This window comes from Pezoporus wallicus, unplaced genomic scaffold, assembly GCF_028554395.1.
Source record: "Pezoporus wallicus isolate ANWC-B61680 ecotype Strahan unplaced genomic scaffold, APGP_CSIRO_Pwel_v1 contig_2384, whole genome shotgun sequence".
NCBI lineage: Eukaryota > Metazoa > Chordata > Aves > Psittaciformes > Psittacidae > Pezoporus > Pezoporus wallicus.
Genome location: NW_026640488.1, coordinates 8,515,892 through 8,530,476, shown reverse-complemented (window position 1 = coordinate 8,530,476; position 14,585 = coordinate 8,515,892). Strand labels below are relative to the sequence as shown.

At 38.8% G+C, this 14,585-nt stretch overlaps 1 protein-coding gene across 1 annotated transcript in view; it reads right to left on the bottom strand.

Moving 5' to 3' along the window:
- Positions 1-14,585, bottom strand: part of GALNTL6 (polypeptide N-acetylgalactosaminyltransferase like 6) — a 464,021-nt gene that overhangs the window by 17,981 nt on the left and 431,455 nt on the right. Inside the window, exon 9 of the mRNA XM_057419062.1 lies at positions 2,461-2,682. Within this exon, the coding sequence (XP_057275045.1) occupies positions 2,461-2,682 (222 nt within the window). The remainder of the gene's footprint in view (positions 1-2,460; positions 2,683-14,585) is intronic.

The following is a 14,585-nucleotide window of genomic DNA, read 5'->3' as shown; positions in this document are numbered from 1 at the left end:
AAAGGAAAGAGTACAGTTATCTCACCCAGACACAGAACTGACAGTCTCACTAACCTTTTCTGTCTGGATTTGCTGTTACATTGCTTTACTACACATATTTGAGATGTTACAAGGCAGAACAGGGTATCAAGGGAACATACACACTGCCAGCCACAAAGGACAAAAGGCAGAAACATGCAGAAGAGATAAGACCATGACAAGCATAGTGAAGAAGAATGGGTTTTGGTTTTCAAATTTCCTTCTTTTCCATCATGAACAGACTTGGTCAAGAAATGTAGAGGGTCACATTTTAAATAAATGCATTTGCAAAAAAGTGTTGTACAGAGGCTGTTTATGAGATGCCTGTTTTCCCACCACATGCTTTTACTATACGTATCAAAATACTGGAGCCAAAAATTGTCTGAGTAGCTCATTGTTTATTCTTTCTCAGACTGGCATAGACAAGCAGACATAAAGTCTTTCCAAGTGGAAGCAGAGAGGGTACTAAATGACAGTCAGTCTTGGCACAGACTTTTGGTGTGTATAATCAGCAAGGTTTCTGGAGCTGCTTGATTCTTACAAAGCAGTAACACACAGTCTGTTTTCCTCTTTCAGCTTCTAATTATGACAGCCATTGACCTTCAAGTTTTTTCAAGTATCTTGCAAGTGCCAACAAATTAATTAAAACTTCATAGGAATACGACAGTCTCAGGAAAAAATGGAGTAGTAAGGCTGAAACTTCTCATTGTTTAAGAGAAAGTACATTTTAGAGGAAAAAAGAAAGCCTTTGGTCTGCACTTCTTTCCTAAAAGCTCAGTAAGTACTTTTAAGGTACAGATTTGATTCTACTGCTAAGATTCTTTATTTTCTTTGTCAAAGTCTTGCTTTTATGCAAAAAGTATATTAATATTGCTGTAAAAAAGAATGAATACCTGAATCAAAATCTGTTCTATTTAGACCCTCTGGTTAAGGATTGTTCAGCTGGGCAGAGATATTACACGTCTCATGATCATAGTCATCCAAGGACACACGTGTATAGATGTGGAAGATGATAGCGAAGGAAGATCATAGTAGCGGTTGCAGCAGCTGATCCAGCCTGACTTCTACTGATAAAATCCGTACCTCTTGGTATATACATTAATCCCATAAAGTGTGGACAGTGGCAAAGGTAAAAGGTAAAAACAACTTTAACAGCAAAGGAATTCATTATTGACAAAAAGTAGCAAACAGTAAGACACAAACTGAATTTCCTTTGAACATCTGTAATTGGTAGCTTACAAAGAGGACTTAAGGACTGCTACTACCACAGGGAGCTATTATTAAATTTGGGATGAGGTAATTTGCTTTTTAAAAAAGATATTCTGGAGAACAGTAGAAGCACCTGTATAGAAACCCCCTGCATGGTCCAGCCTTGACTACTGTGGATACGCACAGGTGTGAGGAGTCTTACCAAATGTTTTGGTCAAAGTTTCAACTTCAGCCCCAAGAATACCTCCAGCAAAAGCAGAGAAGGCCAGAATTCACGGTACAGATATTCCTATGATGTTTTTAAAAGTAGCACAATACACTGAAAAAGCAAAGCCTTCCTTATAAACCTTAATGAATTGAGAGGCAAAAACCCTCTGCAGTGCCAAATTTCCATGGAGTGAATGAACTGTAGCTCCTTGGGGTAAAAGGCTACTGCAGATTTCAGCAGAGCTATGGAAGTAATTTTCTGTCCCTGCACTATTTGTGTTTTCATTTCTTCTACACAAAACAAACTGTCAAAGCAAGATGTGCTACAGCTTTCCTCTTCAGAGAGGACTGAATGAAGAACATCTTTGATCACAGGTGGAGAGCTCCATCAGGCTGTTTGCTTGCCCCTACTCTGGAGTGATGCTCAGATTCTGGCTTCTCTTTGGTGGTCTCCCCCCTCCCTCATCCCCCAAATGAGAAATTTTGTTTGTCTGCTACTGGTACTCAGTCATGACAGTACGTATAGAATGCAGATGAAAAGCTGAGCAAAACCAGTTCTTTTAAAGGAAAAGTATCCAGACTTCGATTGTCACACTTGCACATGTGAGCAAAACAGAGCAAACCTAACTCTCCCTACATACAATTGTCCTAGTAAGAACAGGAGGAGGTATGAAAGTGGACACATAAAAATAGTGTTGACTTCAGAGCTCCTTTTTACTAAGGTGATTTTCAACATCTAAAATCGTCTTGTGACATGCAATAATGAGTGCTACACATTCTTTCCCCCATTCATGTGTTCATTGTCCATGCATCTTATGGCCTGTACACACAAAATTGTAATGAATTATAAAAGGGACAGCATAGTGCTAGGACATGATGTTTTCTCATTTTAATGGCTAGTTCCAACCACTGTGAACTCCCTTAATAACGCTATTTATCATAGGAACTAAATCTTGTTTCATAACTTTAATTTTCTGCAATGTAAAATGTTAGACTTAAATTTGATCCAATTTGTGTGTTCCTTACCTCTCCCCAGGCAGCAGGTGGAGGCTCCACAGGAGGGTAGTATTTGGGGACATCCCAAGCCACTGCAGCCATGAACCACTTGAAATCTTTACATTTCAGGTGCTTGCGAAGTTCCTTCTGGGCAGAGATATCACCAGTGGAGAGATGTCTATACTCAGGCCGTCGCTGGTAAATGTACTCTGCGAACTCATCCATCCAAGTCTCTGCCACACGCTTCAGGTTCTGTGCAGTAGAAAAAAAGCAACAATTAATTTTTTCCTGGTTTTAGTGAATGCTGTTTCTAATGGTGAGAATTAAAAAAGGAAATTCAGTGGCCCACGCAATTTTTAAGCTTAGTTGGTCTAATTTCTCAGTCTTAAACCATGGAAAAATACTGGTAAATGTATGTTATCTTCATCACAGTGTTAAGCAAATACTACAGAGTATTAAGTACATTGCTTTCCTGCTGACTCTATATGATATGGTCTTCTGTCTGTTGAACAAATTATTTTCATTCACATTTTTTTAATGGATTTTCACATGGGTTTTTGATTAATGATGGATGTTGAACATAAGTTTTTTTTCAGCTGTTCACATTGGTACCCATGCTTTTTTTCCTGTTAGTTCAGAACCTCCTAATGTGCTTGAATGGTTCAAATTACTCCTGATTTATTGAACTTTGCATTTGAAAGGCATCTGAACTTTCAGCTGTCATCATACTGCTTAATCAGCTAGCAATTCCTACCTAAGCTTTAAGGTCAGGTCTTACATGCATACGTATGGGGGCAAACAGCCAGGAGCTTGCTCTGTCCTATCTCACAGCTGGTTTTGCACTACCTTGGGACTGGAAGCTTTGCTGTGTTGGTGTGATAATAAGTACGTGCAAAAGCATAGCACATAACCCTGAAGTGGAGCTGACCTGAAGCGAAGCAGCTCATGGAATAGATATGGCAACGTGTGGCTTTCTGCAGTAATACTGTAGACCTATATAAGACTATTTCTGTTCCATGAAAGCCAGTTCTGGCTTATGACCCACAAAGTTTATTTCTGATTGCATTTTACAGGAAAGAGAATTACCTATTTTGTTGCATAAGAACTTATTCAAATAATAATTATTTAAATTAGCTGTCACAAATTATAACATAAAATAATAATAAAAAAAGACATAAGGAAAAATCCTGAGTAGATGAGACTAAAGAGATATATTTTATTGGTATTTAACATTATAGAGTATGAAAAGGCTGGGGGCAAATTTTTCCGTATTCTTTTTGCTTTTAAAATTCTTCTTACAACTCAATCCACACAAATTCATATGCAGATGTTGTAGTGGAGTACAGGCTTAGTCTATTCTGCATTTCCACAGCTGCCCAATAACTTCTTATCCCACCAACAGAACAACATCTCAGTGGATCATATTGAGAAACTAGGGTGCTCTTATTGCTTTGTTTGTAAAAACAAGATAATCAAGTTTTGTAATATTCTTTTTATAGAACACTAACTGCAAAATGCAGAGATTCACTCTGTAATAAGCTGGAGGACAATATACATCTGATTATCATCAACATAAGGTAATGTTTCTTCTCAGAACATCCTCTGCATCTAAGTAAGCCTGATTCGTACTCTGATTTGCTTTTGAGATTCATTTGAAAATTCCTTTCCTGAATTTTATTAATCCATGCAAACTAAATGTCTCTGAACTAATAAGGCTTATCTGAATACAATGACAGCAAGATACAGAACAAATGAAGTACTTCTAGCTGACACCGCAAGATAAGTTTCTCTGTGATTTCTTTCTGGTATATGGTAAAACCTTCAGGGACAGAGCAAGTAAAATTAAAGCAGTGTAAGAATTAACAACATTTATAGCCTTATTCAAAAATGGCTCGTGCTCCACATAAAGTTAACGTTCATTGTAATTTATCTGACAGTGGTATTTTAATATTTAAAAAACATACTGTAAAACACTATAAAAAGAACTATATGGTAAAAATATAGTAAAAACATTCTCTTAGGAAAGAAAAATTTAGAGTAACTCTAGCAGCAATTTACCCCATCAATACCAAGAGCAGGCTCTGCTGGAGTGTTCTTTTTAATTATTTGGCTGAACTAAAAGAACTGCTTTCTGCTTTAGATTATTATAACTGAATAAAAGAGGAGTCCAACAGAAATCTTTATACCATACCTGGTCATTAGCTCAAAATTCTCATTCACCAGTCAAAACTTCTTTGTTTTCCAACAATTGCTTTATCATTTTTGTGTGTGTGTAAACCCATCAAAAAGACATTAAGAAAAATATAAATCTGTTCTTCCCACCATTCCCCAACTATAAGGTAAGACACTTTAGACAAATCTATTTAAAACTTTGTTCTCCAGTTCTTCAAAGACCATTTTCTCCATGGCATGCTAAAAACCTTCCCAGACCTTGCCAGATCCTGTAATGAACCTATATATTATTCTTAGCCTGTTTATACACTGCTGTCATAAACTGAACCCTTATGAGGCAACCCTTTGAATTTCAATACGTTCCCTTTTAAAAATACAAACTCTTGATTTCCTAGCTCTAAATTTCCATACTATTTACGAACATGACTGCAAGGAACTTTCTGTCCTGGAATAGTGGGAAGCTCTTTCTGAAGTTACCAGTTACCAGGAAGCAAGTACTTAGCATAGAAACACTTTGGTTTTAAAGATATTTGTTGATTTCAGTTAGCAGGGGTTTCTTATCCTTATTATCACTATACAAGTCCTGTAATCACACTTACTTTTAACATAAACATGTACAGACTAATAGCAAAACTTCAAATTGCAGTTAATCCCTGTATTTGAACTGAACATAGTCAGGGAGAGCTGCTGTCCCAAAAGCTAGACTGGTGCAACCTTGCACAATAAAGGCAAACATCATTTACATTCCCATTTAGAACATGCTAATCTAGCATGTTCCTGGAGTAAAAACACAGGCCGTCCAAGATGAAATGAGTGAGCTCTTGTACGCTGTAAGATCCCTGTTCTGTTGCTGTCTAACAGCATGAAAAGTCACCCAATGTGAAGAACCTCCTAGGAACATAACTCTTCTCTCCAAATGTCAGTGAACTGCTTGTCTTTTATTCATCACAACAGAAAGGCAGAGGACCCCAACCAAAACGAGAGTGCTGATCTCTGAATACTTCAAGGCCTACTGATCAAGTGACTTACTGTAAGGTAAGGATCTGAATTCAAGTTCTTTATGAGTCTCACAGAGTTGCCTTTCCCACAAGTTGGGTGAATGTTCGACATGGTGGAGAAAGGAGGACAGTCACTTCCTCCATACCTGAGCCTTAGGTGAGGCTAGACACAATCTGAGCATGTCAACATATTAAACCCCAGAAGTGGGAATGGTTATGAATAGCTACCAAATTTTGACAGGCTCTAGCTGAAAAACAGGTGCTAAGCAGTTTGACTTTGTTAGGACATTATTCTCTGTGTGTGTATGGTGCTGCAGAACACACAGGTCGAAGGAGTTTAAGAGACTACCAAATTAGGTGGCATTTTGTGAATGTTTTATAGCATCATTTAAGTACCCCTCAGCCTCACAGTAAATCTAATCTACAATGAGTTTAGAACAAAATAAAGAGTTAGATTTGAATCTTCTTGATTTCTGTTTGTACGTAATCTTCAAAAGAAAATTCTTTTAAACACCAGTTTCTCAAATATCTTCATCAATACGAAGAAGTAGTTTTGGGATATCTTTGTGGTTAATCACACTTGCCTAGATTCAGTCTGAACACCTCATATATACACATATGGAAAGGAAAAATGAAACATTTTTACAGCTGAAAACTGCAGTAGCTTAGCTTGGTTGTCAAATTCATTGCAAGGTTACAGATGTCCAGATTGCCTACCCTGGTCTTTAAATAGATATAAAGGAAAAAAAAAATTAAATAGGAGCAATTAAATGAAGTTCAATATTAATCAGTTACATGACTGACACACAATGTAAGGAAATCACAGGGATTCTAGATGAGTATCCAAGATGTTTCTCAGGACCTATCCATGACAGACCAATGATAATTTGTTCTCTCTCTTGTATTTTCAGTGAAAAATTTCTGTACAAGACTGAATAAGGCTCAATAGTATTTCAGTAGATGCATATTTCTGTATGTCAGGGTGTGAGAGTTGTCACCAAAAAGCTGTGAGATGCATACAGGAGGGATGGCAAGCACACTAACACTGACTCATCAGCTGCCATCAGTTGCCTATGCACGTATTCTTGAAGTAATCAAGTTTTGTGCCACTTTGTGTTACGATTTTACTCTCCAGTAAATCTTTTACTGTTGGACTTACATTTAGACAAGTACTCTTTAAATTTGCATGAACTCACACAATGAAGACTGTGATTTTGTTTTGTATTTTCACTTGGCAATAGTCTACAAGACAGTAAGTTACAATGTCATTGATACCTGGATGTCATGGCTTAACATCAGCTGGTGTCGTGGTTTAAGCCCAGCCCGTAACTCAGCACCACACAGCCACTCTCGCATTCTCCCCCCTTCCTCCCCCCAGCTCCTAGAGGGATGGAGAGAAGAACCAAAAGAATGTAACTCCCACAGGTTGAGATAAGAGCAGTCCAGTAACTAAGGTATAACGCAAACCACTGCTGCTACCACCAATAATAATAATAATAAGGGAAATAACAAGGGAAGAGAATACAACGGCTTACAACCCGCCGATTGATACCCAGGCAGACCTGAGCAGTGCACTCCCCCTTCTGGGCAACTGCCCCCAGTTTACATCCTGGGCATGACGTGCTGTGGTATGGAATACCTCTTTGGCTAGTTTGGGTCAGGTGTCCTGTCTCTGCTTCCTCCCAGCTTCCCCTCCTCCCTGGCAGAGCATGAGGCTCACAAAGTCCTTGGTCAGGGTAAACAGTACTGAGCAGCAAGTAAAACCATTGGTGTTATCAGCACTGTTCCCAGGCTGAAAGTCAAAACCACAGCACTGCACCAGCTACTAAGAAGGAGAAAAAATGACTGCTACTGCTGAACCCAGGACAGCTTGCAATTAGGCACCACGTGGCCCTCTCCCCCTTACCTCACCCTAGGTTCAATGGGGGAAAGAATTGAAGGGTGAAGGTGAGAAGACTCATGGGTTGAGGTAATGTCAGCTTAACAGGTAAAGCAAAAGCAGTGCGTGTAAGCAAAGCAAACCAGGAATTCATTCACTGCTTCCCATGGGCAGGCAGGGGTTCAGCCACCTTCAGGAGAGCAGGGATCCATCATGTGTAATGGTTACTCAGGAAGACAAAAGCCATCACCCCAGACATCCCCCCTTTCCTTCTTCCTCCAGCTTTATATGCTGAGCATGACACCATATGATATGGAATATCCTCTGGTCAATTAGGATCAGCTGTCCCAGCTCTGTCCCCTCCCAACTTCTTACGCATCTGCAGTCTCCTCACTGGTGGAGTGGGGTGAGAAGCAGAAAAGGCCTTGACTCTGTGTAAGCAGTGCTGAGCAATAATGAAAACATTTTTCAACAAATTACCAGTATTATCAACACTGTTTTCAGCACAAATCCAAAATATAGCCTTGCACAAACTACTGTGAAGATAATTAACTCTACTCCAGCTAAAACCAGCACACTGGACCTCAATAAAAGACTTTAAATCAACTTGACTGGAGAGAGAGAGAGATAAATGCGGACTTCTCCACTTGAAAAGAGGATATTTTTCATGGACCATTTTGTCCCTTTCATTTTCTTCAGCGAGCAGGGAAGATACATCTCTCTGATCAAATGACTGTCCTTTCTTTTTAAGTGTGTAAGATCATCTGTCATTTTCAAGAGACATGATATTACTCAAATAAATGCAGTGAGAAGAAAGTAGATGCTGGCCATGAGAATGGAAAAGCGGAGTGAAGCAGGGACATGTAAAAGGACAGATTCATAAATATTCCCTCTAAACAAGGTTTAACTAGATGGGTCTCTAACATGAGAGGGTAGTTCCACATTTCATAACTGTTACTGGCATGCTGGCTTGCAGTGACAGCAAGAGAGAGACTCTGTTATGCATTGCAAGCCTGCACAGCTCCATCCTCCAGCTGTGCCTTTTCCAATTGACATTCCAGATGCAGCAGTTATAATTCCTGTTTTCGGTTTTTCCAGATGTTCTAAAGTAGATTTTTATTATCTTGTGGCACTAAAGCAGTGCAATGGTGCTATTATTGGCTTATTTTCACCTGCACAATCTGTCTTTCACCTGCATGACCTTTTTTTTCTGCTTTTGTGCCTGTCTCACTGTTTACATGAAACTAATCTTGACTGCAATCCACAGACTTTACTTTTGTCAATATTAAACTATTACAGGAACGTTTGGATCCTGTAACAAGTTCCTGTTGTCAGAACATTTAATCTGAACGTCCTCCAGGAAGCTGGATGTCACCAGCTGGTGTAGTCTTTCCTATTATGATAGTAATTTCTCTCATCAGCCAGAACATCAAAAATCACTTTCAATTATACCAATCAAATATGAATCACCACAGCACGTCTGAAGCCTGACTGTATTTCAGTTGTAAACCAGAGAGGATATAACTGTTTACTTGCCAAAAATAACACAACATTCTCTGCAACAACTGACACATTAATCTCTTTTCCTTCCTAGTAAAATTCCAGGGGGGTTACATTTACCTCATCTACATAATCTTCCTAATTTATTTCTCTTATTGTTTATTTTGTGAAGCACAGTGTTGCTACATGAAAATGTGTGTCCTGCTTACTTCTGGAAGCAGATGAATTTCATCTGGCTGGAAGGAATAGAATAGACAATTTATTTTACATAAAATGTATTTAAAAAGCACATAGGGATCCAGCCAGCCAAGACAACCATATTTTATGTTTCTCTGGAATACAGGTAGCATGATGTAACTATCAATCATCATGGAGGAGGAGAACAAAGTATGACTGGAAGAACCTATCCGACAAGTATAGATTAATATGACAGAGGCAGCAGGGTACAAAATTCTGGAGCACTCACATGGAGAAAAATGGGACCCTCACAATTTCATGCAAAGGTCCTACCATCAGTGTTGGAACAAAATCATCTATCATTTCATTGTATTTCTGCAGTGAAAGCACAATACAACATTTCCTGGACACCAGTTACAGCTTTGTGACGTTCAGGTCTCAATATGTAAGCTGCCCACATCAATTAAGTCTAAATGGGGATTTTCATCCCTTTCCCCTTCTTGCCTAACTCCCTTTTAATTTAGACAGTACTAGTGTTTGTCCATCTTTCCCCCTCTTGGGCACTGTATTTTGGTCCTTTACACTTAACTTTGTTTAAAACTTAACTGGGTCTCATTCCAGTAATAGACTGTTTTTGTGTTAAAAAAACAACCCCCAGACAAAATAAAGAGATGTCTGCAGGCATAAAAGGAATGCTTCTCCATAGAAGAGAGTATGCTAGCTAGGTGACAAAGCTGGTGGTGTGTTTAAATAAATCCTGTAAGAGTTAGCACAGCTGGCAGAGAAGCAAGAGACTAGTTATTCTCAGCCTGTACTGTGCAAATACCTAGAACTGAAATTCCACAGATGTAATCTGCAAGCAGCCAGGTTTTCATTCTTTCTGTACAGGTTTTCATCTCCACTGCAAAAACAAACAAACAAACAAAACCCCAATGGGGTACACTTTGGAAAAAAGTGAAATAAAGCAAAAACCCCAGCCCACTGACTAAAGACCATCTCTGCTCACTGGCCCACTTGAGGCCAGCCTGCAGGGCTGGGAGGGCAGGGACTTGCACAGTCCCTGGAAGGATGCTGCCAGCCCACAGCTTTCAGCCATGGGTCTCTGTAGGCTGGTTGCAGGGAAGCTGCAAAAAGCAGAGTGACAGTGTAACAGCATCTTCATAGATTTGTTGGCTACTGCTGTGCTTGTTTTACAGACCCATACTCTGGGGGCACATACAGACCACAGCCAATCTCTGCAGCTGGGCCTGGAAGAGAGTTCATGGGTTTGATTCGAAATAGATTTCTTTAGCCATGTAACTTGGGTTCCAGGGCTAGCCTACTGAATGAATCCTGCAAAGCAGATACCACCGCTTTGATTTTGTTATTGTTATTATAGCTCTCCATCTTCTTTGTATTCCTTTTGGATAGCTAAGCTGCCTGTTCTGTTGCATTTATTATCTCAAAAGCAAAACTTCTATTCAGATTGGAGAAAATATAAAAAAATACATTTTAAAAATTACTTTGACTTTCTTGTATTCAAGGATTAGAAGACATTAATGCAAAGATTTTCTTTGGTAAGTTTGAGGTTTTGGTTTAATTAGTTTTAAAAATGAATTTAGAAATCTGTTAAATAAAAAATAATGGAAACTTAAAAGCTGTATTGTATAATCATGATAATTATTATGTCATAGCTGCACTGTTGCAAGAAGGTGATTCTTGCTTGATTCCTGAATAATTTACTTATTCTCAGATGATGTTTCAACTGCTTACTGTGCCTGCTGAATCACAACTGACTTTGTGCTACAGTCTTTTGTGTTACAGAGTGACTGGGAAAGTGCCAGCAGTGCTTAACAGCACGCCACGTCTATTGGTTTGCACCCCAGTCACGACAAAACATAGCCATTACCTAACTGATTCTGCTTGGCTCTTTAACTTGCCTGGAAGCTGAAAAAAAAAGTGTTCATGGGCTCCTTTAAGAAAATCCCAAACATTATCTGCAGCTGGGAAGAAAATAAAGAAGACCAAATTGGTCATGATATTAAAGGAAGTTCTGTCCAAATGCAAATATGGTTACAGCACCGGGTGGTATAACTACAGCAATTTTTTTGAAGATCCTTTTTGAAGCGGCATGAAAAGGCTGAACAAATGGTGCAGGTGGGAATTTAAACCCAACTTTATCAGCTGAATTCCTGAACCCAAACTTGTGCGAATTCCAATTCAGTGACACTGTGTAATGAGGCACATGTAATCGTGCTTGTGCCTGCTTGGTCAGAGGATCACTGTGCTCTGGGATCCTGTGTGCTGGTGTGCAGGGAGGAGTTCAGCTTAAGCTTAGGGTTCACCACACTGCTGGGTTAGCATCCAGACTTGAACTTCAGTGGGATTGCCCTTCCCTTCAGAAAGGCCTAATGCTCTAATGTTCCATAGTTAATACTAAAATGCTGCGTAAAATACCTGCAAATAAAACAGATTTCTGTAGAATCATAGAATGGTTTGGTTTGGAAAGGGCCTTAAGATAACCCAGTTCCAACCCCCCTGCCATGGACAGGGACACCTCACCCAAGGTTCTGTCCAACCTGCCCTTGAACACTGCCAGGGATGGAGCATTTATCACTTCTCTGGACAACCTGTTCCAATGCCTCACCACCCTCACAGTAAAGAACTCCTTCCTTATTTTGAATTTCTGAGTTCATCTCTGCATATCCTGTGGATCAGTGAGCTTTGGTAGATTTCTTATGGCTTTTATAGAATCACAAATAGAAATTCTTCCCTGCAGTGGGAAACTCGATAAAATAAATAACAAACTAAGATACACCTACAAGAAAAAGGTACTGATTTAAAGATTTTAAAGTCTAATTTCATAGGTAACTGGCTAAAAGAAAATGGCTTAGCTAGAATAGTTAAAAAGGAAGCAAAAGTCAAGAATACCAGTAACATAATTCGAAGTTTTTAATAGGGCAACACCTTGCATAGGACTTCAAGATTTTGGGGTTTGCTTTCTGTATGTCTTACCTAATGTAAACAGAGAAAATAAGTTATTAGTCACTGCAGTTTTGCGCAGAGGTTGACAGGTTTGGAATGAATGAAAAATTATGTGGTGCTTCCACATCATAATGTGGAGTCACTGTTGACATCTGCATGCCCATTAATCTTGATGCCCAATTACCTGTAAATTGGAGACTGACTGCATTTGGCAAGCAGAAACATCTTAAAATGTCTCCACACAAAAATATTCAGCTTTTTTATCTGCATTTGGCCGTCACATTCTGTTTTATAAATCTACTATGCATGTTTACATCTTCCTTTACCTTTTTCTGTGCCACCAAACAGTTCTACTGACAGGATTTCATAAGATGTTTTTCAATTAATGGGGTATGTGTCAGCAAAAACTACATGCAGGCTTTGCAGGTCTTGAGTGACAGGTAAGAAGGTAAGAAATATGATGAAAAGGACATAGAAAATTGATGTTATGATACATACTGCTGTGTGTGGTACACTAATGGCTAGTTATTGATGGGGAGGCAGAACAGAGTTTTTGACAAGTCTCTCCTTTAATAAAGCATATATGACCCTCATGCCAGGTCACAGCTCTTTAAAAATATATCTACATCTATTAGGTATTATGTAGCTGGTTGAAACTGGGTTGAAACTTATTGATAAAATATAATAGAAAGGTGAAATCCCCAGAGAAGGTAAAATGCTCACCTTAAGCATTATTTTTAAGGGCAAACATAAACTGACAAAGCTTGAAAGGAAACCCATGGCGTGATTTGGGCTATGCCTGAATTTGTCTAAAAGCTCTATCCTCTTTGTAACACTAGTCACCATATCCTTCATGCTGCTGCTCTGGGATAGAATAGGAGTATCTGTCATTCTTTAACACAGTATCTGTACAAGGTTAATGAAGGGGCTCTTGCGATCATTTATACAATCACAACAGGGCTTCATAGGGCTCATTCCCTTATGAACTGCACCTCCAGCATCCTCCTTTACATACAGAAGATGGAAAAGGATTTAGTAAAAACCTTTGTGGAAACTACATAGTAGTGAAAAGTATTGCTTTTGGCAGCAGGAATAATACTTCCAGATATTCTTGAGTGTGTTATTCATTATAGTCTTGAACAGGAGGGAAGTTTTAGATAAAATACTCATAAGGCTAGACTATAACCTTTCAGGATGTAAGATAATATTTGAAGGATAATGCAAAGATAGCTGAAATATCCAGCCACTTTTCTGTGTACTCCTGTAGTATTATTTCAGCTAACAGCTACATTTAGGGCACTTTACAGGCTGTCTGTATCAAAGGGACTGACACATGATTAGTATGTCCTTTCTTTTCCCTTTCTGGCTTGGATGAGGAAAAGAGAGTATTTTTAGTTTTAAAATGACACACAATTTGATGAGTCAGGGACCAAATTCGCTCTCTCTTCCTTGGCTAGTTACTGAGATATAGCCCCAAACACTAAAACATACAGATCTTATGCTCTTGGCAGCTTTGATGCAATGTATCCTAACATCAATTATTTGATTCAGAATATTGTATTAGGAAGAAGCTGGGAACCTTAGAATTTCCTTTCAGTGATAAATATATGCCAGAAATTTACCTAAGCATCATGTTTTGGAGCCCAACAACATATAAAAAAATATCTATTTTCTGAATGGAAAGGACAAGACACTCTCTACCAGCAAACTACATCTTTTCCCACAAGATACAGTCACTCTGTGCATGGGCAAAGAATTAATTTTTAAAGCTAGGAATGTTTTTTGGTAATATTTAATTACAGATTCATTGAAATCAAGCTAAATTAAATACTACAGGGAGGCTGCAGGCTGTGGCTACCTGATGGTTCTAAGTACTCACAGTGCCTCCACAAAAGCTAGTTAAGCATTGAACTGCACTAGATGCTAGTAGTACAAATAGAAATGATTGTATTTTGCTCCTGCAGATAATGCACAAGACAGCATATTCTCTAATGGGATACTTTGTGTGTAATAGAGAAAAATAGAGACTGAGTTTTAGATTTATTTCAAGTAGTGTGTGATTTTTGCAAGGGATACCATAAATGAAGCAGTTTCTTTCACCCAGTCCAAAAATCTGGATGGGGAAACTCTGATATTACACAGAGCTATGTTGGGGGAAGATTTTAATCTCACAATTCAGTCAATACAGCTTTTGTCCCTATCACTAATGCCACCACTAATACCATTACTGTATTGTGCTGTCACACTGCCTGCACTGGTGTGCTTTTAAGGTAAATCCTTTCTATCTAGCTAGCTGTCAGGCAGGCAGCGCAGGCAGCCTCTTTCCTCTGCTCCAGTTACTACAGCAAGCCTTGTCCTGTGGTGCTGAAACCAAGAATATCTTCCCCTTAAAGCAAGAGATTTATTCTGTTATTCATACCACATTTTCATTATTGAGAAAAAAATATGATTCATAAAATATTACC